The sequence below is a fragment of the Notamacropus eugenii genome, chromosome 3 (assembly GCF_028372415.1).
Source record: "Notamacropus eugenii isolate mMacEug1 chromosome 3, mMacEug1.pri_v2, whole genome shotgun sequence".
In the NCBI taxonomy this organism is placed as follows: Eukaryota; Metazoa; Chordata; class Mammalia; order Diprotodontia; family Macropodidae; genus Notamacropus; species Notamacropus eugenii.
Genome location: NC_092874.1, coordinates 474418656 through 474443645, shown reverse-complemented (window position 1 = coordinate 474443645; position 24990 = coordinate 474418656). Strand labels below are relative to the sequence as shown.

General features: G+C 43.0%; 1 protein-coding gene and 1 long non-coding RNA gene across 10 annotated transcripts in view; one reads left to right on the top strand and one right to left on the bottom strand.

Moving 5' to 3' along the window:
• The window catches only part of ARHGEF3 (Rho guanine nucleotide exchange factor 3), a 301074-nt gene that overhangs the window by 142400 nt on the left and 133684 nt on the right, over nt 1-24990 (bottom strand). For all 7 annotated transcript variants that reach the window (XM_072598996.1, XM_072598998.1, XM_072599004.1 and 4 more), the window contains one exon: nt 6723-6785. In XM_072598996.1, coding sequence (XP_072455097.1) covers nt 6723-6785 — 63 coding nt within the window. The remainder of the gene's footprint in view (nt 1-6722; nt 6786-24990) is intronic.
• LOC140497714 (uncharacterized) lies at nt 11061-24089 on the top strand. 3 transcript variants are annotated; one of them, XR_011964829.1, is made up of 3 exons: nt 11061-11184; nt 17689-17847; nt 23310-24089. It is a non-coding gene; the product is annotated as an uncharacterized lncRNA (long non-coding RNA). The 3 variants fall into 3 exon arrangements; XR_011964828.1 differs by lacking the exon at nt 23310-24089 and adding an exon at nt 19154-19485; XR_011964830.1 differs by lacking the exon at nt 23310-24089 and adding an exon at nt 18150-19485.

Genomic DNA, 24990 nt, shown 5'->3' with positions numbered 1-24990 from the left:
ATTACAGATGTGGAATGTTGCTAACACTTTCGGATGGGGTTCTGTATTATTAGTTTTAGTTAATTGTTTTACTTTGTAACAAAGTGGAGATACTTTGTAAACGTTTCAAAACACAGCAACCGAATTGAAAGAAAAAAAACTTCTAACATTCATGGAAAAGGTTTTGTTTGATGGTGGTCCTTTGAATCAGTGGTTCACAAACTTATTTGGCCTACTGCCCCCTTTAAAAAAACATACTTAGTGTCCTCCCCCCAGAAATCTACTTTCTTTAATTTTTTTTTAAAACATTACAAAAATATATGTGTATTTTTAAATGGTGCATCCTAAGTTTAATAATTTATTGTAAATTTTTGGGTTTCTTTCTGCACTGAAATTTTGATGACAATATTACATCATTTAATCATACAGTATCATATTGTAAATGGGTCATTACATGCACATATTCTTGCTGATGCATGCTGGACTTCCTGACAATGCACGACTCACTGGCCTATCAACACTTGCTTGTTAAGACCTGTCAGTGGACTTGACCATTGATCCCGTATAACCTGCATTTTGTGAGCTTATTTGGAAAATAGTGTAATCACTATAACAGAGGAAACATATGTAAATGACTTTTCAAAATTTTTCTATCCTGATGCTTCCACTGCCCCCTTATTTTTATTCAAGAAACCCCAGTTATACCTGAGGCTACTATTGCCCCACCCTGGATTGTTCCAGCACCCTTTCAGGGGTCAGTATCACCCACTTTAGGAATCTATGAAATCAATAAACTTTAATTAAGTACTTACTATATGCTGACTATATACTATATCCTAAGTGCTGGGGACTCAAAGAAAGGCAAAATTATTATTTGACCTCAAGGACTGGACAAGGAGGGAGATGGTTTTAATTATTCACAGATGAGAGATGCCTGACTGAATGATTATTAATTATATTATTAATATTATTATATTATAATTATTATAAATTATTGTTAATATTATTAAGGGGGAATGGAAAGGCTTTTTGCAGAAGTTGAGATCTCAGCTGAGACTTGAAGGAAGCTAGGAAAGGCAGGAGGCAGAGATGAGAAAGAAGAGAATTCCAGGCATTGGAACAGTCAGTGAGAATGTCCAGAACTGAGAAATGGAGAAGCTTGTTCCGAGACCAGTGAGGAGGTCAGTGTACGTGGAAGGGAATAAGGCAAAAGAAAAATGGAGAGGGAGGTGAGAAGGGGACAGGTCATGTAGGGCTTTACAAAAGCCAGAGGATTTCGTATTGGATCCTGGAGGTGATAAAGAGCCATTGAAGTGTATTGAACAGGGAAGTGAAAGGTCAGATCTGCCCATCAGGAAAATCATTTTGGCAGTGGAGTGGAGGTTCAGGTTGGCAGGGATCTGATTAGGTTCAATGGGGTTAGAGCTGGGGGTCTAATGGGTAAATCTAAACTTCTAAGATGACACTTTGTTCAACTAAGTTAAATGATTTATAATCAAATCGTTTCTAGAAAATGTTTGTTTAATCAACAAACACAGTGGGATCCTGCATCTTCCACACCTTTCAGTCAACTGTGAAGATCTGCTGTGTATGTTAACATATGTTATGGGTGTCCTTGGGAAACTATCCAAACAAGCATCACCCACTCCCTTCCTTGGCTGTCAGCATAGGAAAGAGAGCTATCCTCATCAGCAAATTTTCAGAGACCTTAAACGAAATGGGGAAAAAATCTTACTGTTATATTGAAAATTGGGTTATGCTGCTTTTATTTTTTTTTTTAATTATTTGAAATGAAAACTGTCAAGGACTACCAACAATTATTCATTGTTTGTCTATGGTAATGAGTAGTGACACCTGAATCATGAGCCATGTGCCCTCTGAGGATTTCATTTCGACACTGGGTGTTTATTTCTGAACCCCTATTTAAAGGCAAGTGAATTTGACATAACCATATAAATAGCTTCCAGCCAAGATTATTAACATTTAAATGTACTGAGAGTTTAACAGCTTCTATTCATCACAGGCTAATTTCACATTTCTGTTCTAGAAAAATTATGTGCCAGTCAGCAGTGATCCCTGGTATCTGAGCTCCATCCATTCCCCTTTTCCTATATCAATCATTTCAGAGGTTTGAAAATGCAGATACATTTCTTTCTGCCAATGTTGAAAGAATGAAAAAGAAATGAAAATAGCCTGAAAAGGCTTGCCTCTTCCCTGTTCCTCTTTTTCATTCAGCATCCGTGTGTGTGTATGTGTATGTGTATCTCTCTCTGTAGAGGCCAGGTGGGTTAGTTCTCTCTGTTAACAATACTTGCCAAGATTGTTTTCAATTATCTCTTATCCTTTAGATGTCTTCAGAAATCAGTCCCTCAATGTTCTCAACACCATGCTACATTCAGTAGTGAATTCTTCAGTGTGTACTCACTCAGTTAGTTGGTCAAACACCAACCAGTCAAGTAGCTCATCTCACCTTCATTTTCTTGGGTACCACTTCTCCATCTTTATATGATGGATCACATATGTGTTGCTGCTAGGGAGCGCCACAGTGGATAGTGTGCTAGGTCTTGAGTTAGGAAGACTCAAGTTCAAATCTAGCCTCAGACAGTTACTCTCTGTGTGACTCTGGGCAAACCACTTAACTGCCATCTGCTTCAGTTTTCTCATCTGTAAAATGAGGATAACAGTTGCACCTACAGCTCAGGGTTTTTGTGTGGATTAGATGAGGTAATATTTGAAAAATGCTTTCTGAAACTTAAAAGGATTATATGAATGCTAGTTATGACAATGAAGATCATGATTACACTGTTAATATCTTGCATCTACATAGCTGTTTGCATACTGACTCACCCATTAGAATATAAGTTTCTTGAGAGCAGGGATTAGGTTTTTTTCTAGGTAAATATTTTCAATATAATTGATTTATTTATTTTTTATTTTCAGCATTCACTTTTATATCCCCCAAACGGAGCTCAAAGCATGTTGCTCAGCAGAGGGATTTTGGAGGACTCTCTGACCTCCTCATAATAGGAATTGCTGTATGTTAGTTAAACTTCTAAAGCCAGCGTTGTTGACCTATTTTTTGTCACGGTCCCTCCCCTTGGGCAGTCTAGGGAAGCCTATGGACTCCTCTGAATCATGCTTTTAAATACACAAAATACATAGGATTACAAAAGAAACAAATTGTAGTAAAACACCGTGATCAAAACATTTTAAAAAGCAGGTTCATAGCCTCTGGGTTAAGATCAATCAATCAATAAGCTTTTAATAAGTGTCTGCTGTGTGCCAGGCACTATGCTATGCTTCAGAACCCTTGTTCTAAGCTAAATGCCAACAGTCTGTGCCCATGTTTTTCTTTGATCTCTTTCACATTTTTTTAAAAAAGCAAAAGTTTGTTGAAGCTGTTACAACATGTTACAACATGGAGTTTTCATATCATCTTGGTCCTGTCTTTTAATATAGTGCTATCCTTTACCCTTGATCATTTCTTTTAATATTTTAATTTAACATTTAAAATTTTAATATTTATTTTAATACAGGTCCCAATTCTGACGTTTTCTCTTATTAACAATGGTGTGAGGCCAGAAGGAGAGCTCCTTAACAAATGACTCTCTTGTCTCTTGTGATATCAGTGCTCAGGCAGCGTGCTCGATGGACAGAGGAATGAGGTTAGAGTCAGCAGGGCCTAGGTTCACATCCCACCTCAAGTCACTTAACCATCCCAGGCAAAAGGCAACTCCTCAGTCAGGCTTATGAAAAAAGCCAGACAGCTTTCCTTGAAATCACAGGTCCAGAGACGCTGGACAGAAATGTGAATCTATTTGCTGCTATCGCAGAATGCAAAAATAGGGGAAGTAAGAACCACCCAGGCTACCCTGCAAGCTTATTGTGAATTCTGAATGAGATGATGCATGTACAAATGTACTAAGTTATCCACAAATGAGAGTGGGATATTAGTCATTGACTTTAGCAGGAATACTTTTCGTCACAGATTCTCTCTGAAAGAGGCAAGCTTTCTCTAAACACTGTTGCAATCAATGTACCGTGCCAGGAAACCTAAACAGCAGAAACCCTGAAAATATTTTCAACTGTGAAGTGGGTGAGGAAATTGGTTTAATTTTCTCACATTTGCCTCCCCAGTGACATTTGAACAGGAAGACCTGGGTTTAAATCCTACCTCCAACACTCATGAGACGCACAACCCTTTTGCTTTGCTATGCCTTAGTTTTCTCATCTGTAAAATGGGGATAATAATAGCACAATATCTGGTTCACAAGGTATTTATGAGGTTGAAACTCAGTTACATATGTAAAGCACTTGGCCAGCTTTAAAGCCTTCTGTAAAAGTCAGTCATTATTACTATTATAAGAAGGTAGTTTCATTGGACAATCGGATGATTGTTTTCTCTCATAATACCCTCAGTGGTTTTGTGTGTCCCATGGGTTCTGTTATCTCTCCTTCACTGCCACAGGACTATCCATTCAGACCTGGAATTGAGGTCTTAGAGTCCATCTGGGGTAATCTTCTCATTTTGAGGCTCAGGGAAGTTTAGCCACTGGCCCAAGATTCCATGGACAATGAGTGGTGGAGCTAGAATTTGAACTTGGGTTCTCTGTCTCTGCCTCCAGTGGCTCTGGGATCTGTAAGTTCAGTCCTAATCTCTCCTGCTGACTTCCTATATCTCTAATTCAAGGTGTTGATAACAGAACTCATCTTCCTTTTAAGCCTGGCCTTGCTCCCAACTTCCCAATGCTTTGGTCAAGGGTACCGCTATCTTTCCAATCTCCTAGGTCCACAACCTCCAAGTCCCCCATAACTGTTCCTTCTCCCCCACATTCTATAGCTAAGTGTTCAGCAAGCTCTGGCCAGTTTCTGCCTCTCCCATCCTCCCCCTTCTCTCCACTCCAAGAGACCACACTTGTCTGCCTTTGTCACCTGTATGTGACTGCACAAGGTCACATGGCTAGTAACTCTCCAGGGCAGGGTGTATACCTAGGACTGTCCTGATCAGACTTCCTCTGTAACCCCAAATGCTTTGTAGTATCCTGAATACAAACCAGTCTGATCTGCTGTCATCTGTATCAGGTCTAAGCTATGCTTACTCCCTCTCTGCAGTCAGGATCCAAGACGTCTGTACCAATAAATTAAGTTAGGAGGCTATCCCAAGGAATTCTGGCATAGAACAAGGGCTTCTTGAGAATAGGAACCCCTTTCTTTTTTGCCTTTGTAGTTCTAGTATTTGGCGTAGACCTTGCCTAGAGATGGAACTTGATAAACGCTTGCTTCGTTGGATTGAGTGCTGCAGTCACACTGGGGGAAGGGTAGGGTAAGAACTTCATTATACAGATGAGAAAACTGAGGTCCACCATAGGCAAGTGACTAGCCCACAGCTCCTTTCCAGCAGAGAGGAGCATGAAAACCTGAATCTCCTATTACATGACCTTGGGCAAGTCACTTCACCTCTCTCTGCCTCAGTTTCTTCTTCTGTAAAATGGGGGAAATAATAGCACCTATTTTCCACTATTGTAGTGAGGATCAAATCAAAGGAAATCCATTTGTAAAGAATGTTACAATCTTTAAAGTAATAGACATATATATACATACACATACATATGTGGGTATGTATGTATTGATTGGTTTGGCTGATTGTTTTTTTTTTCTTTTAAAAATATTCTTTATTATATAGCGTGGCTCTCTGTGAGGGGAGAAAGAGAGGGATACAGGGGAAATCGAGGCAATGGGAAAAGAAATAGCGATAAAATATATTTAATGAGAATAACTGTCATCATGATTATTACCAGTGTAACAAAATGCGTGGATGCAGGAGGAGGTGGGCTGAGTGAGGGCAGGGATCAGCGGCTGAGGGTTAAGTGGGCTAAATGCTCTGGGCTGGGTGGAAGGCAATCTAAATGAATGGGGAGTAGTGTGAGAGATGAGGCTGGGGAAGCAGGTAGTAGGTGAGATGGCGGAGGGGCCACCTAGAAAGTATGGATCTCTGCCAAGGGAAGCGGGGAGCCACTGAGGGCTTTTGAGCAGCAGTGATATAGTCAGACATCTGTCTCAGGAAGATGAGTTTTGCAGCTGTGTGGAGGATGGACTGAAAGGGGCAGACTACAAACTCCTTAAAGACAGGGGTTTTCTTTTGCCTCTTTCTGTATCCCCAGTGTTTAGCACAGTGCCCAGCACACAGTAGGCACTTAATCGACATTCAATGAATTGAACTGAGATCAAAAGTTTGTCAAATCAAATCATGCCAAAGTTAGTCCTTGAGTCCTAGCTAATATTCTTATTCTATTATATAATTATTATAATTATTACCCAATTATACCAGGCAGTGGTGCCAAGGAAGATGCCCTTAGAAGAAGCTGGACACAAAGATGCAGGTGGGGTCCCAGACACGTCTGGAGGGCTTTCTCTTTCATCACTGGCCCCAGAGATGCCTTGGTCCTCTCCATGGCCCAGCAGAAGCCTAGCTTTAGGAACCAAAGGACAAACCTGCGAGTTCAGCATTACCTGGCCGCCACAGGCTGGCCGTGTTGATGTTAAGTTCTCTACGTTCCAACCCCTGAGCTGGCGACGCATTTTAGGAGTGCGAGTATGCAGGCCCTCACCACTGTCCGGTCTCTCTCTGCCACCACCCAAGGCAGGTTTTAAACTTCCAATTTCATGAACCTTGTTCAGGGAGCAGGCTCCATGAAATTAAGATAAGATGCAGACATCCCAGAGAAGTGAGAGACATGACTTACGTTTGTGTCCAGACTACACAGGCTGATGGCATCCTCATCTTGGGTACTCTGCTTCCGTTTCCGCTGCAAAACAAATGAAACAAAAAAGTTTAGATTACATTCAGATCAAAGATGCTTGAATAATGTACACAGCCCTTATCATTTTCCCACAGTACGTAAAACATTAGCTATTGCCACTGCTTACACAGATGGTTCTGAGATGTGCTAACAAACGATGGAGCCTGACTGGGCTCTGCAGCAGTCTGCGCTGTATCAGTTCCTGAGTCATGTTGGATTCCATCCTCTCCTTTGCCTCCTTCACCCTGCACACCCAGTCAGGTGCCAGATCCTTGATTCTCCCCAGAATCTCCTCCAGCTTTCCCATCCATCCATTCATCCCCTCCTCTTCACTCTTACTGTAACCCCCCCAGCTCAGGGCCTCTTCTCTTCTCAAATCATTAAGCTACCTATCTAGTTTTCCAGTCTCCAATCTATTTGCTTTTAATCCCTCTTTAATAGCACTGCCTGAGAATTTTTCCTAACACATAGAAAAAAAAAGCCTCCAAGTGGTTCCCAGTGTCTAGTAAATAAAGTAAAAATTCCTGGTCCTGGCATTCAAGGCCCTCAACCATCTAGCTCCAGCCTATCTTTCAGTCTCATCTCAGATACCATGAGTCCCAATCACAATGGAATAGTCTGAAAGGTCAGCTCTCATTCTGCCCCCTTCTCTCCTCTTTGTCGTTCTGCTCATGCTACGCCCCCACACCTGCGATGGATGTCCTCATCTGCCTGCCTAACGTCTGTCCTGTGAAGCTTCTCACTTTCTTTAAGGCCAAACCCAGGTGTCATTTCCTTGAAGAAATCTTCCCCAACTAAGAGTGGTTTTTCACGGCACTAGGAGCTCATTCTTTGCCCCTACACCTGAATCTATGATGCCCCTACACCTGATCAATAAACATTTTCAATCAATCACAAAGTGCTAGGCACTGATGTGGAGTCAGCCAACAAGCATTTTCAATCACTTAATTAATAAACATTTCTTTGGTGCCTGCTGTGTGCCAGGCTTTGTGCTAAGTTCTGGAACACAAGTGCAGTCCCTACTTGTAAGGCATTATATTGGGGAGACAACAATATAGGAAAACACGTACAGCATAAAAATGAGACAGCTAACAAATGGCATCGTAGCCATTGGGGGAAATGGAAAGAGCTTTGTGGGTAAGATGGTGCTATGGAGAAGGAGAGGGACTCTGGCGGGGAGATGAGGAGGGAATGTGCATGAAGATGGGAGGGTGAGAAACAGAGGTTAGTTTGGCTCAATCATAAAGTGCAGAAGGAGTAGTGATGTATCAATGACAGCCTGGGCCCAACCTGTAAAAGGCTTTAAATACCAAACAGAAAAGTGTACATTTTTGATCCTCGAGGCAGTAAGAAGCCACTGGAGTTGGCAGAATAGGAGAGTGGCACAATCTGATCTGAGTGGAAGGAAAACTGTTCCTTGGCAGATGGACTAGAGTGATGAGACAAGCCAGGAAGGTCAGTGAAGAGGAGGAAGGGGGCCTGAATGAAGGTGTTGAGTGCAAGAAGGGAAAGAGAGCAAGATGCAGGAAACGGGGTTAAAGTAGAAAGGGAAAGATTTGGCAACTGATGGAATCTGTGAGTGATAGAGAGAGAGGAGCTAAGAGTAATGTCAAAGATACACCTGGGAGAGTGGAAGATGGTGGTGACTTTGGCAGTGAAAGAGAGAGGGCTTGGGCAGGGGAAGAATGAGCTCAGTTTTAGATATGATGAATTTAAGGTCACTTGGAATATCCAGAGAAATGTCCAATAGAGTTGGAATCCAATAGGGATGCAGGGTCTGTCTATCTGTCATCTACATAGAGATGACAGTTAAACACCATGGGAGTTGATGTTGCCAAGAAAGAAACCTAGCCTTAGTTACTTCATCTGTAAAATGGGAATAACACCCACTTCACATGGAATTGTGAGATCCAATAAAGGGTTTCACAACCTTGAAATTCTAGTATTATTGCCACTGCTATTATCACTATTTATCATTACCATTGGTTGTGGTGGTGCTCGTAGTAGTAGCAGCAGTGGCAGTAGTAGTCGTAGCAGTAATAATAGTGTAGTAGAAGTCGTAGCAATAGTAATAGTAGAGGTAGTGGTGCTGGAAGTAGTAACAGCAGTAAAAGTAGTATGTTTTGGGTTGCTTGGAATAGCTAGAACTGGCCTTTAAAGTCAGGAAATCCTGGGTTCAAATCCCACCTTTGAACACATGGGCTCTAGGCAATTCTCTAAGACTATATGTGGCAGGGGAGGTACTAATCAGTACTAGTAGAGGGAGTTTCCTCACTGGGGACTTTCCTGTAGCCTCAAAATCCCAGGTCCAGTCCCTATCTCTACTTCTGTGCCAAGCACTGGTTTCAATCACAAAAATGAGCCTTTACCCTCAAGGAGCTTACCTGAGGGTGGGGGTGGGTGGAAAGGGCAGGGCACATATCTCTGGAGGGAGGGAGGGAGATGACATGTCCATATATAGCTATCCATAAAAGAAACTGGATGAATGCAGAGTAATTTTCCATGATCCTCTGGATGTAGATAACTGAGTTTATCAGACTTAAAGTCACTTTGCTGTGGTGCCTGATACAGATTAGGTCTGAGAGGACTTTGAATAAGAAAATCAACCCAAAGGGCTAGGTGGGGCCAGCTGTGCCCACCTGGCATCTGTGGAAGCTCCTGGGCAGTAGCTTCCTAGGGGCTGCCCTCAATCATTCCAATCCTCAGGGCCTCTGCTCCTCCCTCTCATGCAAATAAAACCTTGTGCTGAAGCAGCATTCCATGTTTCAAGATCAGGTTAGATCATCTGTGTGCGTGCGTGTGTGCATGCATGTGTGTGTGTATGTGTGTGTGGCCCTGATGGCCCAGGATCATCACTACTGAGCTTCAGTAGTTGCTTCTTATCCCCAAAGACACATGCCTGTACAGGATCAGTGAGCACCTGTGCATTGCAGGAAGACAGAAGTCTCTGGTCCACACCCAGTCAATGCTCCCCAAAGTTCAGTCCTGACGTCCGCTGTTGCATCTCACAAGGGCCCTAGAACTGACCCACCAGATGCATCCCTAGACATGAACTCAACTTCCCAAACATCCTCTTATAATGAGAATTTCCCAACAGAGTGGTTTGAATTTAGTCAGAGCCAGTTAATCTGGGACAGAATGATCCCAGAAACCCATTAACCACATCAAATCTAGGCTATAAGGATTACTCATTTAATTGATTCTTCTTTTTTATCTCTCTGCAGCATCTGACTGTACTTACCACTCTTTCCTCCTGAATATCCATCCCTACTTTCTTGGTGACATTTCCACCCTCCCCCCCATAGTTCTCCTTCGACCATCCTTTCTTCAGTTTCCTTTGCTGGTTGATCACTCATGAACTTCATTTAATACCCATGATATGCCAGGCACTGACTAAGCACTGAGTATATAAAGAAAGGCAAAAGATGGCCGCAGCCTCAGGGGGCTCATACTTTAATGGTCATCACTGATACTATGGGTGGCCCTCAGAGCCTATTCTGAATCCTCTTTTTTTTCCTCCCTCAGTAATCTCATCATCTCCCACGGATTCAGTTATCATCCTTATATTAATAACTCACATATCCTGTCTGAGTCTCTCTTCTGGGCTCCATCCAGCCACTAATCACCAATTGCTGACTGGACATTTTAAACTCAATATCCCATAAACATCCTAAACTCAAAATTGAACCAATTCTCTTTGCCCAGAAATATAACCCTTATCCAGACTTTTACTATCAAGGGAATCAGTGTTCTCTCAGTCACCAAGTCCACCCTTTCCCCCACACCTAGTATGTGTGTGTGTGTGTGTGTGTGTGTGTGTGTATGTGTGTGTGTGTGTGTGTGTGTGTGTGTGTGTGTGTGTAGACAGACAGACAGGTAGGTAGACAGGGAGATGTCCATGTGGACAAGGCGTTCAGCTTTCCCTCATACACAAAAACACAACCTGAAATGCGAAGGGAGCTGTATCTATGATCAGAGAATGTTAAAAAGTCAAATATAAGAAAATGGCAACGAGATGTCTTTCTCTTGTAGCCAGCTACAGTGTGAGGGGAAGAATCTTGTCTGGAGTCAGAAGATTTGGCCAGAAATCCTGGCTTGGCTATTTCCTACTTGTATAGTCCTGGCTTAACTAACTTGGCTAACATCTCTGTAAAATGATACACTTGGATGAAAGTCCTTTCCAAGTCTAAGAACTATGAACCTATTTCTTTTTAGAGACATTTTTAATAATTCTTTTTTAAAATTCTGAATTCCAAATTCTTTCCCTCCCCCATTTAACAAGAAGACAAACAGTATGTTCCAATTCTACTTCAAGATACCTCACTCAATCCCATGAGCGTCACTCCAAAGTTGGGAAAAACCAACCTCACTGACAAATTCAATGAAAAAATGGGGAGCCTGAAAGGTGAGAAAACCACAGCCATGAAATAGGGGACTTGTTTCTTAATATAGAGAGTGGGGAGAAGGAAGAGAATAACTGTACAGCACCTACTATGTGCCAGGTACTATGCTAAGGGTTTTACAAATATTATCACATTTTATCTTCACAACAATCCGGAGAGGGAGGGGCTGTTATTATCCTCATTTTACAGGCAAGAACACTGAGGCAAACAGAAGTTAAGTGACTTGCTTAGGGTCACATACTGTGTCTAAGGCTGGATTTGAACTTGGGTCTCCCTGACTCCAGGCCCAGTGGATATGCAGCCACCCAGCCGCCTCTCAAAAGCAGTTAAGGTGCCTCTGGATCAGAGTTTACACTCCACTAAGAGGATTCGATGACAAAATGTCCTTGGTTATAAACACATCTTTCTGAAATTCCCTCTCCAGACTGAATTAGCTCAACAGCCCCTTCCTTTGACAGGGCAGAAATGCCAGGGCCATCCTCACTTTTACTTTTCACTTTCAGAACAGAAACCCCAGGCTTCATTTTGGTTGAGATGCTGGGTCATGATGAGAAATGGTGGGAGACGTACCTTGGTTATGTTTATTTTTTTGTTTGGTACAGCAAGGTCAGTGATAACCTGGAGACAACAGGAGGCATTTTCCTATGGAAAGATCCATCTTGCAGGGGAGGAAGAGAAAGAAAGAAGGAAGGAGGAGGGGAAAGAAAGAAGGAAGGAGGAGGAGAAAGAGAGAAGGAAGGAGTAGAAAGGAAGGGGAGAAAAAAAGGAGAAGGGAGAAAGGGGAAAAAGAGGAAGATAAAGAGGAGAAATAAGGGACTGTGGGGAAGGGAGAGGTAGATGGAATCAGAAGAAAAAGAGTTTTTTGGTAAAAAGTGTGCCTTTTCCTTGGGTTGATGTAACTTTTCAGATCTAATGAAAATCACCAAAGTTATGGGTTTTCACTGCTGAAATCCTCCCAATCCAATGTCCTTGGATGAAAGAACAAGTCCAGTGCGTGGCCAAGATCTTTGTTTTTTAAGTAAGCAAGGGCTACTCTCCCACCAGCTGGAGCACTTAGACGCCTGGTACCATGTGAGTGCCAGGGGAGTAGCAGAGAGTGTTTACAGAGCAGTTAAGGTTAATAGAACTGGTTCCTATTCCTCTCTACAAGGTGACCCAGTCTCCCACTTCATGGAGAAGATTGAGGGCACCTGAACGGGGCCTCTTCAGTGCCCCTCCTCCAGTCCTCAAAACTTGCCAGCCTCATTCCCTCTCTCCCTTCTCTCTAATCACAGAGGCAAAGATCCCTCTTCTCTACTCGAGGGTGGAGGTACCTACACCTGATCCTACCCCCTCCCATCTCCCAGATCAAAATGTAATTGGGAAATATATAGCAAAATAAATAAAAATACAATACAACTTAGTGCTAATTTTTTTTTTGTTTTCTAAGCCTAAAGCTCTGGACTTCTAGTCAGGGAAACCTGAATTCAAATCCTGCCTCAGAAAATATGTCAGTTGTTTGACCCTGGGTAAGTCACTTAACCTCTATTTGCCTCAGTCCACTGGAGAAGGAAATGACAAACCACTTTAATATCTTTGCCAGGAAAACCTCATGGACAATATTGACATTATATGGTCCATGGGGTCACAAAGAGTTAGACATGACTGGACAATCGAGTTATCATTAGCGTCAGATGAAATAGCACAGGTAGAGGGCTTCACCAACCTGAAAAGGCTCTAGAAATAATCGTTGTTAACAATAAAATACCAAAATGCTGTAAGCATAATCGGGACAGGGGAAACAAAAGCTATCCTAAAAGATATCCCTTAGAGCGCAGCCTGGGTCCGTTAAGACTGACACAGGAAGATGGCCAAATAAAACTGTAGATGGTCTAATGTTGATCCCTTTAGGACATATTGTGCTATAGGCAGAAGCTCCTACCCCCTTCCCAGAGTTTCCATGCATATGTATGAGATTCATTTTACCACCATTTCCCCAGATCTTAACACTATCTTATTCAAAGGAGGCACCGATAAGTGTGTGTTGATTGATTAAAGGAGAAATCCAAACTGGTTCTTTATAGGGAGAAAAAAACCCCAACATCTATGCCATTCTCTCTCTCTCTGTCACAAAATGTTGGTCTAATTCTGCATCCTACGTCTATCACTTCTCTGTCAAGAGGAGGGTAACATCCTTCATCATCAGTCTGCTAGAACTGGAGCTGGTCTGCACGCATCAGAGTTCGTATATCCTTGGAAACTCTTTGTCTTTATAATGTTGTTTCTGCACAAACTGACTACTGTACTTCTGCATCAGTTCAGTCATGTCTTCCCAGGCTTCTCTGATCTGCCACTTTCATCATTTTTTTAGGGCACAATTCCACTCTATTCAGGGAAAATCCTCAGTTTCCCAGTTTGGGGAACTACAAAAGAGTGGCTCTAAGTATTTCTTGGTGCACATGGGTCCTTTCACTCTTCAGTCTCTTTGGGGCATTGGCCTGGTGGGACCTTAACCCTTTCTGGCATATGTCAAAGGAAGAGGATTTCAGACCTAATTCAGTTCTGCAGACATAGCCTGAAGAACCAACTGTAATGTCATAGAATTCACCACCAACGTGGCAGATGCCACTCTACACCCTCTCCTTGGCCAGCCTAATTAAAGATGTCTGTTCTAGTTGGCTGACTCAGGAAAGGGCAGACAACAGTATCAGGAAACATCCACTTACCAGTGGCATCACCCAGGCCTCCAATAAATAACAATACTGGTGATGACATTTCCTACGGGGATAGCACATTCAGATTTACAAAACACTTACCCCATGCCAAATCTGTGAGATACACATGGCAAGTCTTATTGCTTCCATTTTACAGATGAGGAAACTGAGGCTCACATGGCTAAGAAAGGTTAAAGACATCAGGCAAAGGCAAATGTTTCTATTACCCAGGGCTCCCCATGTGCCTTTTTGCTATTTCAGCTTTTCTCCGAGGCAGCGACTAATGGCTGTCTTAGGTTTCATTCCACATCGCCCAGTTTGAATTATTAGTGTGAGGACAACTGTCTTATTTAATCACAGCGTTTTTTTTCTATTTAGTAACAAAGTTAGCCCAGGAGCTCCATCCACTGACAGAAATGTAGCCCCAACCCCCTCAGTAATCAATGATCCTTAATTAGTTGTTTTAAACTATGCAATTCAAAACAGGTCCTAGCCTTTTTTTTTTCTTTTTTCCATCTCCATTGTCTCAGGGTTTCAGTTGCAGGAGGCTGTAATGCCTCGACTTTCATCTAGGCCTTCTCTGGGGAGGTTAAGGAAAGGATTTTGTGTTCCTGGGCTTGTCTTAGCTGGAACCTGGCAACAAGGTGGCAAGCACTTTATTTATCTGAAGATGGCAGCATTTGGGAAAAGCTGGAATGTGAACAGAAGGGACTGGTACCCACTGTTCTCTTTTTCCTCCTCTTCTCTCTTCCCCTCCCCTCCCCCCTTTCTCCTTTTCCTCCTCTCCCCACTCCTCCACCCTTTTCTTCTCCTCTTCCTTTTTTTCCTCTCCCTCCTCCCCCTCTCCCTCCTCATTTGCCAGGTTTCTGTGCTTTCCTTCTGCCAGTATCCATGGCCTTTAAATTGCCTCTTTCCATCTCTCCTCCTCTGTGCCTTTCCCTGGTCAGGGCTGCTCCAGAGGAACTGACTGTCAGCAGGCCTGAGATTCCATTGGAGCCAAGACCGAGAGCACAAAGGGAGTTCGGGGAACAGCCAGCCCAATGTCTTCGTTTTACATATGAAGAAACTGAGGCTCAGGAAGGTTGAGGACGGTGTCCATGGTCCCAGCGGTCCATGCACAGACACATGTCACTTCATTGCTAATGCCCGTTCAGCTGATCTAGTCGGTACAACCCCTCGCTTTGCTGAGGAGGGATTCCACAAGCCCAGAGAGGGTGGGTGGCTGTCCCACGACTCCACAGGAGGGAGCTGGAGGCAGAGCCAGACTCTAACTTCCCTGTTATCTCCTTGAGGCCCTCCTCCTTCCTTGCCTCATCCATCCACCCATCCATCTGTCCAGCACTCTCTATGTCTCTCTGTCTCTGTCTCCATCTCTCTTTGAAAAAGGACACTAATAACAGATTTCCGTAATTTGGCTCATAATAGGATCCAATCTCATTAAAAGCAGCAGCTTCTCGTTACTGCTGGCGGGAGGGCTCTGATTATGAATAACTGTACATTTCCACAGCTCCCAGCCTCAGGAAAGATGCTCCCGAGGGAGAAGAGACCTGAGGACTGCAAAGCAGGTGGAAAACCCCACCAGGAAGAAGGGATTTGAAAGACAGTCATAATAAGATGGGCACAGGGGCACAATAGGGCATCGTGGGCAGAAGGCCAGGCTGGGAGTCAGCAAGACCCGAGTTCAAATTCCTCCAATATTGACTGGCGATGTGACTCTGGACAAGTCACTTAAGTGCTGTCCACCTCAGTTTCCTCATCTGTAAAGTGGGGATAATAAGAGCACCTACTACATGGTGTTGTTGGGAGGTACAAATTGGAGGTTGTCATGGTAGAATGGCTAAAGAGTGAGCCCCAATAAATTAGCAAGCATTCATTAAACACTTACTATGTTCTAGGCATTGTGCTTTGGGTGGAGGATCATCCCAAATGCTAGAAGCCTTTCTTGAGATCTCTTTCCATTTCCTGGGGCCCAGCTGTCCCCCTGCTCTTACCATGTGCCTGGCACTCCTCTCTTTTCAATTAAGTATTTCCTCAATGATATTCCCCAGCACTTAGTCCATTGCCTGGCATACAACAGGTGCCTAATAAATGCCAAGACTGATATTACCTGCACTCTTTCTTTCAGGTAGGTCAATGTCGAAAATGTTCCACAATCACCACTAGTATCCACCATGCCAAATCTCTCTACTGATCTTTGGGTCTCCTACAAGTTTGATTACTTAGAGCCTGTGGAACCATCCAGCAATGTCCCAAAGAACATCTAATTCAATTCAATAAGCATTTATTAAGCACCTACCAAGGGTAAGGGAATATGGCTCTCAGAAGAGCAACAACAACAACAACAAAAAAACACACCCAGAAATGACTTCTGCCCTCAAGGGGCATACAACCTACTTGGGGTAGAACACGTAGGGTAATAAGCAAGTATAATGTCATTTGAGGGAGGGAAAGATCATTAAAAGTAATGATGGGGGAGTAAGGGCAGGAAAAAGGAAAAGCCTTGGGTGAAATATGGTTGGTGAGCCCTGAATGAAGCTAAGGAGGTTAAGAGGTATTTAGCATCTGCATTAAAAGTTTTCTGTGTGTGCTACAAAATAGCTTAGAATGTTAAAACACACTGAATATGCTGTCTACTTATGACTTATGTGACCTTGGGCAAGTCTCTTCTCTATCCTCAGCCTCAGTTTCCTCATTTGTAAAATGATGATAATCATTTTACAGGTTATCATCAATTCCAGAGAGGATTGTTATGGGAGTCAACCAACTCCTCCCTTCCTCCTCCCTCCCTCCCTCCCCCGCCACATGTATACAGAGACACACTTTTTTTCTACATAAATATTGGTGATTAGTTTTATTTGGAATTCTTATCTGGCTGAATACTTAAAATCACAGCCCTAAGAAATCTCTGAGGACAATAGGAACATAGATTTAAAGCAGAAAAGAACTTACAAGTCATCTGGTTCAACTCTCTTACTTTACAGATTTACAGGAAATGATTTTTCCAGGTAGTAAGTGACACAATGAATCAATTGACAAGCATTTGCTGAACACCTACTATGTACCAGGCCCTGGGGATACAAGTGTCAAGTATCGTGAATGAAAGAATTTCTAAAACCAGAGAGTTTACATTCTAATGGGAAGATATAGAAAGCTGATATACATACACAGAATAATCAAATATGAAGTGGCTAAGAATGACTCTCTTAACAGGCATGAGCAGCTGGGGGGAATGTGGGAGAGGCTTCACGGAGAAGATGGGATAAAAGGAGAATCTGAAAAGAAGAGAGGGGGTCCCAGAGTAGGAGGCAAGAAGGGGAGGGCATTGTAGGGATGGAGGACAGGCCAACTGGACTTTGAACCAACTAATTAATAAGTATTAATCAAGTGCCTCCTGTGTGTTGGGCAGCATGCTAGATGCTGGGGATGCAAAGAAAGGCAAAAAGAGTCCCTTCCCTCAAAGAGCTAAGAGCCTAGTGTAAGACTGGCCAGATCCTCGAGCTCTAATCTCGGCATTCTCCCCTGTTGCCATGTTGCTCCACCCTGGTCAGTGCTAAAGGAAAGTGAAAACATCCAGCTCATGTGTGGTGGAAGGGAGGCTTGGATGGATGGACAGACAGATGGACAGACAGGGGGTTTACAGAATAGCCAGGCTCACAGTGAAGCTCTTGGCAGAGAGACAACTATGAACTGAGCCAGGCTTGGCTGGGAAGCCCACAATGGAACAATAACACATTGGTACCAAGGCTGCTGCTGTTTTTTCAGAACACCTGGAAAGTTGTCAAATATGACTGAATTTACATTTTCATTCAGCAGATGTCTTTAAACAGAGGTGTGTCTTCTGAGCAACCCAAAATTAGTGGGGGAGAGAGGCCGAGCCCTCCAAGCATTTGGCGGAGACAAACATCTGGGATGCCCCCTCCTCGGTGGCTCTATCATACCCTGTGAAGTTGGGAAGAGAAATCCAAAGTTGTGGTAAGCCATTGATGGGCAAGGAGACAAGAATGCACTTCCCCTGGCAAATCTCTGTTGAGTGTTTCAAAGCAAGGCAAGAATCACTTGATCTTGGGGCAGGAGACTGAGGCATATTTGAGGCATCAAGGAATGTTGCACCTGGCCTGCTTAAGAGGAGACTCTAAGCTTGATTCCTTACAAGTCCCTGGGAAACTGGGGTTTTAGTGAAAGTAGATTCTGCCCTGGTAGATGGTTGCTGACTAGCTCCTCCTTTCTATTTCCATCCTCATACATTCATTACGTTTTCGTTTCCTCTCACCCAGTAAGTAACAGGCCCTTCTCTACCCCAACCTGAACACCATTGCTGGACAAGGACCCCAAAGGCCCAGCTCTGAAGTGAGTCCCCTGTTCAAACATCGTCAGTGGTTCCCTGCTTCCTCCAGAGAAGGTCAAACTTAGACTGGCATTCAAGGCTTTCTTTGATCTTTGATTCAGGCTTATCTCATATTACCTTCAAGCACCTGATTTTCCAGTCAAAGAAAACTATTCACCATTCCTGGAACTGCTGCTGATCACATACACACATTCTTATCACTGGGGATTTTGCTGCCTGAAATGTCTTGGGTCCATCACTACCTCCCCATCCTTCAAGGAGCTTCTCCAAAGCTCCTTCCTTCCTTGCAGCCTTCCTGATGCCACCTAGCAAAGGTCACACAGAAGGAAATGCAGAACTTCCTCATGGAGAGGGGGCAAAGTACCCAGAACAGAATTATGGTCAAGCAAGCAATAAATGGATAAGCATTTATTGTGCACCTGCTTGTAACAATCAAGCAATAAACATCTATTAAGTACCTATTATATGCCAAACACTGTTCTAGGTACTAGGGTTACAAAGACCAAAAGCCATTCCCTGCCTCTCTAGCCAGAGGTAATTTCTCCTGCCTCAGTTCTTAGGTAGCATTTTGTTGATACCTTATTTCAGTCAGGGAACTGGGTTAAAATCCTGCCTCTGCTGTTTCCCATTTGACCATGGTCAAGTTGGTTGAGTCTCAGTTTTCTTCCAGAATGAATGTAAGTGAAAAAGCATTTATTAAACACTTACTACATACAAAACATGGTGCTAAGTGCTGGAGGTACAAATATGCGAGCAAAACAGTGCCTGCTTTGGCGGGCGTGCACTGAGACTTTGGAGACAACCTATAGGGGAATGGAGGAGAACAGAGAGGCGGGGCTTTGGTCCAACAAATCACAGGGATGGTAAGTGGGCCCGTAGGTGAGGAGATGGATGGATCTAATCCAGGAACATCAACAGAGCCGATTTAATTAGGGTCTCAGAACTGGAGGAGGAAACAAAGTGATGAGGAGATGGATTGGAAACGTCTGAAATGGGCAGCCAGCGAGGGGCAGTCACCAGTTAGGACAGAGGAAGCCGAGGGCAGAAGTTCTGAGATGAAAAGATTCAAATCTCCAAGGCACAGTCTCTGGTCCAGGGGCAGAGCAGCTCTACAACTCTTAAGACAACTTCCAGGGAATCCAATGAAGGGATGAAGTCTTAGGTGGCATCCAGCTCTAATCGGTGCTGGATTCACCTAACTAGAGTATGAACTCCTTGAGGATAGGGCATACCACCTGGTGCTTAATAAAAGTTGCATGATTTACAGTTGGTACTTAATGAAGGCTTCATGATTTATTGATCCTATGGTCCTGCCCTGTGTATTCCAGGAGAATGAGAGTCCTTTGCAGAGGTCATGCCTGGAATGGGCTCCCCCTTCATCTCTGCCTGTTAGAATCCCCAGAATCCTTCAAAGCTCGGATCCAATGCTGCTTCCTAGAGGAGGTCTTTCCTGATACATTTTCTGCTCCCCCAAGCCCACTCCCACTGCTGACAGCTCCTTATCCCACAAAGTGACTTCACTTAATTTTGTATGTGTTGCGTCCCACCCCCCAATTGCACCTGAGGCTACTATCACCCCCCATCATTCCAACGCCCCCCAGGGGGCAGTACCACCCACTTCGGGAACCTATGCTAGGTCTTTGGAATCTTCCTAACTGGGGGCTTGGAGAGATTGTGACTGAACTCAGAATATAAGCTCCCTGAGGGCAGGAACTTTTCCCTTTTGGTAACTTCATCCCTTGTGCTTAGGACAGCAGCAGGAAAATAACAGGCACTTGATTGCCTGGATGTGAGCTCCTTGAACAAGGGGCTCTGCCTTCTTCTCCTCAGCATACTGCAAACAGCAGGTGCTTAATACTCGCTTGTGGATTAGTCAGAATTGAATTCCTAAGTATACTGCTTCATATTATTAACTAGAGACATCAGAGTGTGATGGGTAGAAAGACCTAGGTTCTGCTCCCACCTCTGACATATACTGGCTATGTGACTCCCAGCAAATCTCCCCATCTCTCTGTGTCCTGGGCAGCTCTCTCAATGCTCCTGCTGTTCTCCAGGTAGAGAAAAGTTCAGGTCTGGTAAGAAAAAATACTCATTTTATCAAAAGTATCTTATGTCCCTTTGAGGACAACCAAGATATCCTAGCCATCTCTCTCATATTGTTTAATACAGGACAGACACAATAAAAGTGTTTATTAACTGATCAGATGGACAGACTGAAAGACAGATGGATGGAAAGAGATTGGGCAAAACCAGGGTTTCTAGAACCAAACTATCACTCAAAAGCCCTAGAGGTTACACAGCCTGGAATTCTTACATGGGACTTTGATAAATTCTGGCTTTTTTTCTTTTTCCTTTTAGGTAGGACGTTAGTTGAAGAATTCTGGCAATGTTGATCCATTTATAAGATCTAGGGAGCTTAAGGGATCAAGGGGACTCTGTGCCTCTCTCCCAGGAATTTCCTAAGTCACAGTAATGTAGCTTGGACAGGGCTGTTATTCAGAGGCTGGTTCTGGGGGCAGTTTGCAGTCCAGGGTCACGGAGCATTTCTAAGGTTTGTTTGGTTGGCAGGCTTGGGGCCAGGGTACAGGTGAGGTGGTTCTGGGTTCTCCACTGTTATCATCTCTGTCAGGATGAACACAGATATAAAATCTTGGCTCTCTGCACGGCATGTCTGGGCTAGTTCCCAGGCTGGGGTGGGGTTGGGGTGGGGGGAGGTGAGACTGCCCGGGCTCCCCACCCAAAGCAGTTCAAGGGAGAATTCCATTACATCTGCACAGTCAAAAGAGTCTTCTGAGAGTCTGTTGGAGCCCAAGTGGGGGTGGGGATGGCAAGATTTTTCTTCCCAAGGGCTGCCAACATTCACTACATCAAGCAACATCACCCCATAATTCCTTCCAACGCCCAGTTTTCATGGTAAAGTATCTGGGAGAAAGAATCTAGCTTATTTTGTATTCTCATTAGAATGTGAACACCTGGAGAGCAAGGCCTGTTTCCCCTTCCATTTGGGTGTATCCGCAGTACTTAAGCACAGTGCCTGGCACATTGTAGGCACTTAATCAAGTTCCCCACTGAGTACAGGCTCTGACTCTCTCCCCACTGAAATGCTGCAGAATCTTTCTTAATGGTCTCCCTGCTCCTCCAAACCCTTCCACACTCTACTGCCCAGGAGAACAGGAATCTGAAGGGTACAGATATTTCCTTTTACCTGTGTCCCCAGCACCTAGCACAGAGTGAGTAATAAATGCTAGTTGACTGATTGACTGCATTTGTGTGCCTAGAGCAGCACCCAGCACATAGTAGGCACTTTGAAAATGGTTGCCTTCCAAATTGGTCTCCTTGGAGCACAGAAAAGATACTATTATTCCACTCCTAATAATCTTCAATAGCTCCCCATTACTTACCAAATAAGGAATAGTTCTTTAACTGACATTCCAGACCCCCTACTCTGGCTCTAACTTGAGGGGACAGATGGACTGTGTTCTATGTATCTCTGCCTTTCTCCTGAGTTCTAGTCCAACATATACTGTAGGTGCTTAATATTTGCTGAACAAATGAAAGAACCAAGAGAACAGCAGTAAATCAGGAAGAACCATAGATGGTGATTATTTAACTCAACATCTTTATTAAGCACCATGTACCATGTACAAAGCACCTCCCCAGGCCCTTTAAGGATGCAAGGATAAATAATATACAGTTGCTGCCTTCAGGGAGCTTATAATCTATTAAGAACAGGATTAGGTAAACATGATACAACAAGGAGAAAGTGTGTTTATTGTACATTTGGTTCAGAGATTTAGGACTGGAAGGAATAGTGGAGGTTGCCTAGTGCAACTTTTTCATTGTATAGAAAAGGAAAATGATTTGTCCACAGCCACACAGCAAGTTTGATGGTTGTTTTGCATTTGGGAAACTTATTTTTTAAAATTCCTTTAAAATAGTTTTATTCTTCATAGCCTTTTAAAAATATTTTTATTCTCTAAACAAAATTGTTTGTTCTTCATAATTTTACAAACACCAACAAACGTAATAGGTGACTTTTAATAAGAATAGCCAGCTTGCATATAGTGCTTTAAGTGTGCAAAGTTTCATACGTATTATTTCAATGAATTCTCCTGAAAACCCTATGAAGTAGGAGCTATTTTACTCATTTTACAAATGAGGAAACTGAGGATGAGACATTAAGCAATTCACCCAGGGTCACATGTCTGAGACAGGATTTGAATTCAAGTCTTCCTTACTCCATTCTCACCCACATCCCACCTATCTGCTTAATCTACACAAAGAACAGGAAAATAGCATTATATACAAAGCTGTCTCTTACATGAAGCTTGAGTTTTCTTTAAAGAATAACAAATTCAACAAATGATTTTTCAGAACTGTCCCTGCTTGTCTATACTGCCCTCTCAACTCTTCTTCACACAGATAGTGATAACTTGGGGATTTGAACCCAGGAACCCTGACTTCAGGTCTCTAATTTTTTCAACTGCACCATAGAAAGCTTTACGACATGTGGTATCACTGCATGGAAGACAAGTGACATACATTCAGATCTCAAATAGTATAACAATATTATAATAGTGGATTATATTAATTTAATATTCATATAATCAAAATATATGATCATAGTCGTATAATACTTATACGATAACATGAGTCAATTGTTTGCCCTTTTCCTTCTTTTTTTACTTTGCCAAGCACAAGAATAACATTTTTTAAAAGAACAATCTGTTGTCCTCCATCCCAGGGTGCCTGAAAAGAATCTCTCCCTTTCCCCGTTTCCCTATGGGAAGGATCTGAGCCACCATCCCTGTTGCAGTCCTAGGTCCTGACGGTAATATATAAAAAATGAAATTCCTGATAGGTCTAATTTTAGCCACAGGAAATGGGTGCACATGCATAGGGACCTGAAAGGATTCCCGATGCTTTGTTTGAGGATGTGCATTTTATCTTTATTTAACCTCCTTCCTTCCCCTTTTTGGGAAGGGAGGGAATCGACCAGGTTTGGGGAGGGAGCCGGAAAGCCAGGCAAGCAGAATCTGTTTCCTGGTTGGCGTTGACTTTGATTTCTTTTTTCCCTCTGTTGTTGCAGGGTTTCTTTCCAAATTCATTCTGATGACCATAGACTATTGATTTTAAACTAGAGAGACAGAAAGAGGGAAGGAGTGAGCCAGGGAAAGCCAGCAGAGAGAGAAATGAGGACCAGCAGCCCTGGAAGCCAAGTATCATTTCAGGAACTGTGATAAAAGATACTATGTATCCTTGTTAATACTATGGCATCCCTATAGATACTATGTATCCTCCGTTTTCTCATTGGTAAAATGGGCAAAAGCACCGACTTCAAAGGGTTTTCAGGAAGATTGAACAAGATAACATGGAAGAAGTGTTGAGCACTTAAAGCCCTGTACAAACCTGGCTATTCTTATTAAATGTGAAAGATGGAGACTTTGGACAGGATTCTAAGGAGTTGATGGATATAAATGCCTTTGCAAATTTTAAAGCATGATATGAACACTAGCTGTTACCATTGCTAATTGTACAAATGCTTTGCAAATAAATAATAAAAATGGCAGCCTTTGAGAGCCAGAAGGCGTTTTGCTCTGAGTCCACCTAGAATAACACATCAGAAAGGACCACCTACAATGCACCTGAAGAGTGGTCATCCTACATTTGTGTGAAGATCTCCAGCGATGGAGACCCTGGCACCTGAGCCAGAGTCCACACCACTTCTTTTCTTGGGTGTGGGGAGGGGCAACGCTATCAGAGTTAAGTGACTTGCCCAGAGTGACGCAGTCAATAAGTGTCAAATGTCTGAGGCTGGATTTGAACTCAGGTCCTCCTGAATCCAGGGTCAGTGCTCTATTCACTATTTACTTTCCACACCACTTCTTCAGAGATCTAGTTGTCGGAACGTTTTTCCTATTATCAAGCCTAAAACAATCTCCAGATCACAATTTTTATTTTTTCTTGTTGGTACAAAAATTGAAAAAATGTTGCCTGGTGACAATCAGCAATTGGTAGCTTGAGGTTATTAAGGTCTACTGGCCTAGATCCTTTCTTCATCTATAAAATTCTGTTCAAGAAACATCCACTAAGTACCTACTTTGTGCCAGGTGGTGAGGATGAAAAGACAATGAAACACCTCCTGTCCCACCCCCAGTTTATATTCTAACAGGCCACAGACAAGCAAACACATGATGAGGGGAGTGGAGAAGATGCCCTCTGAGATCTCTTTCCAATCATAAATTTTGTGACTCTAAATAAGTAAGGACCTTCTCTAATATTAGTAACTAGCAATCAGTGCTGAGCAGTAGTAACAGACCACCAAGGGTAAGGCTTAGAATGTACTAGCAATGGGGGTGGGGAGGGACTGGTAAATAACCTCAAAAATAAGCAAAAAATCTGCCTCTTCTTTCCAGCCCTAAGTATTAAGATGGTTCTTGACAGAGCTTTGTGTTTGTTTGTTTTTTAAAGTACAAATCTGAGGAAGGAAATTGTCAATGTGCTGCCTCCAGAAGAGTGAATACTGGTCCTGGGTGTAGGAGGGAAACTCGAGGCAAAGGAAATTCAATTCTATCTCATTAAATTTAATAGAAATTTATTACAAATGTCACCTATGTGGGAGTGGTTAGGCTTCTGTTTAACTGTTATGGTCTCATTTTCCTTACTGACTCTTATTCTGGGTTCCAAGGTAACCAAAGGTGTAGTCTTATATTTTCTCATGAATTAGTTAAGAGTTGGCAGAGGATAGAATGTTGGACCTGGGAGTCAGG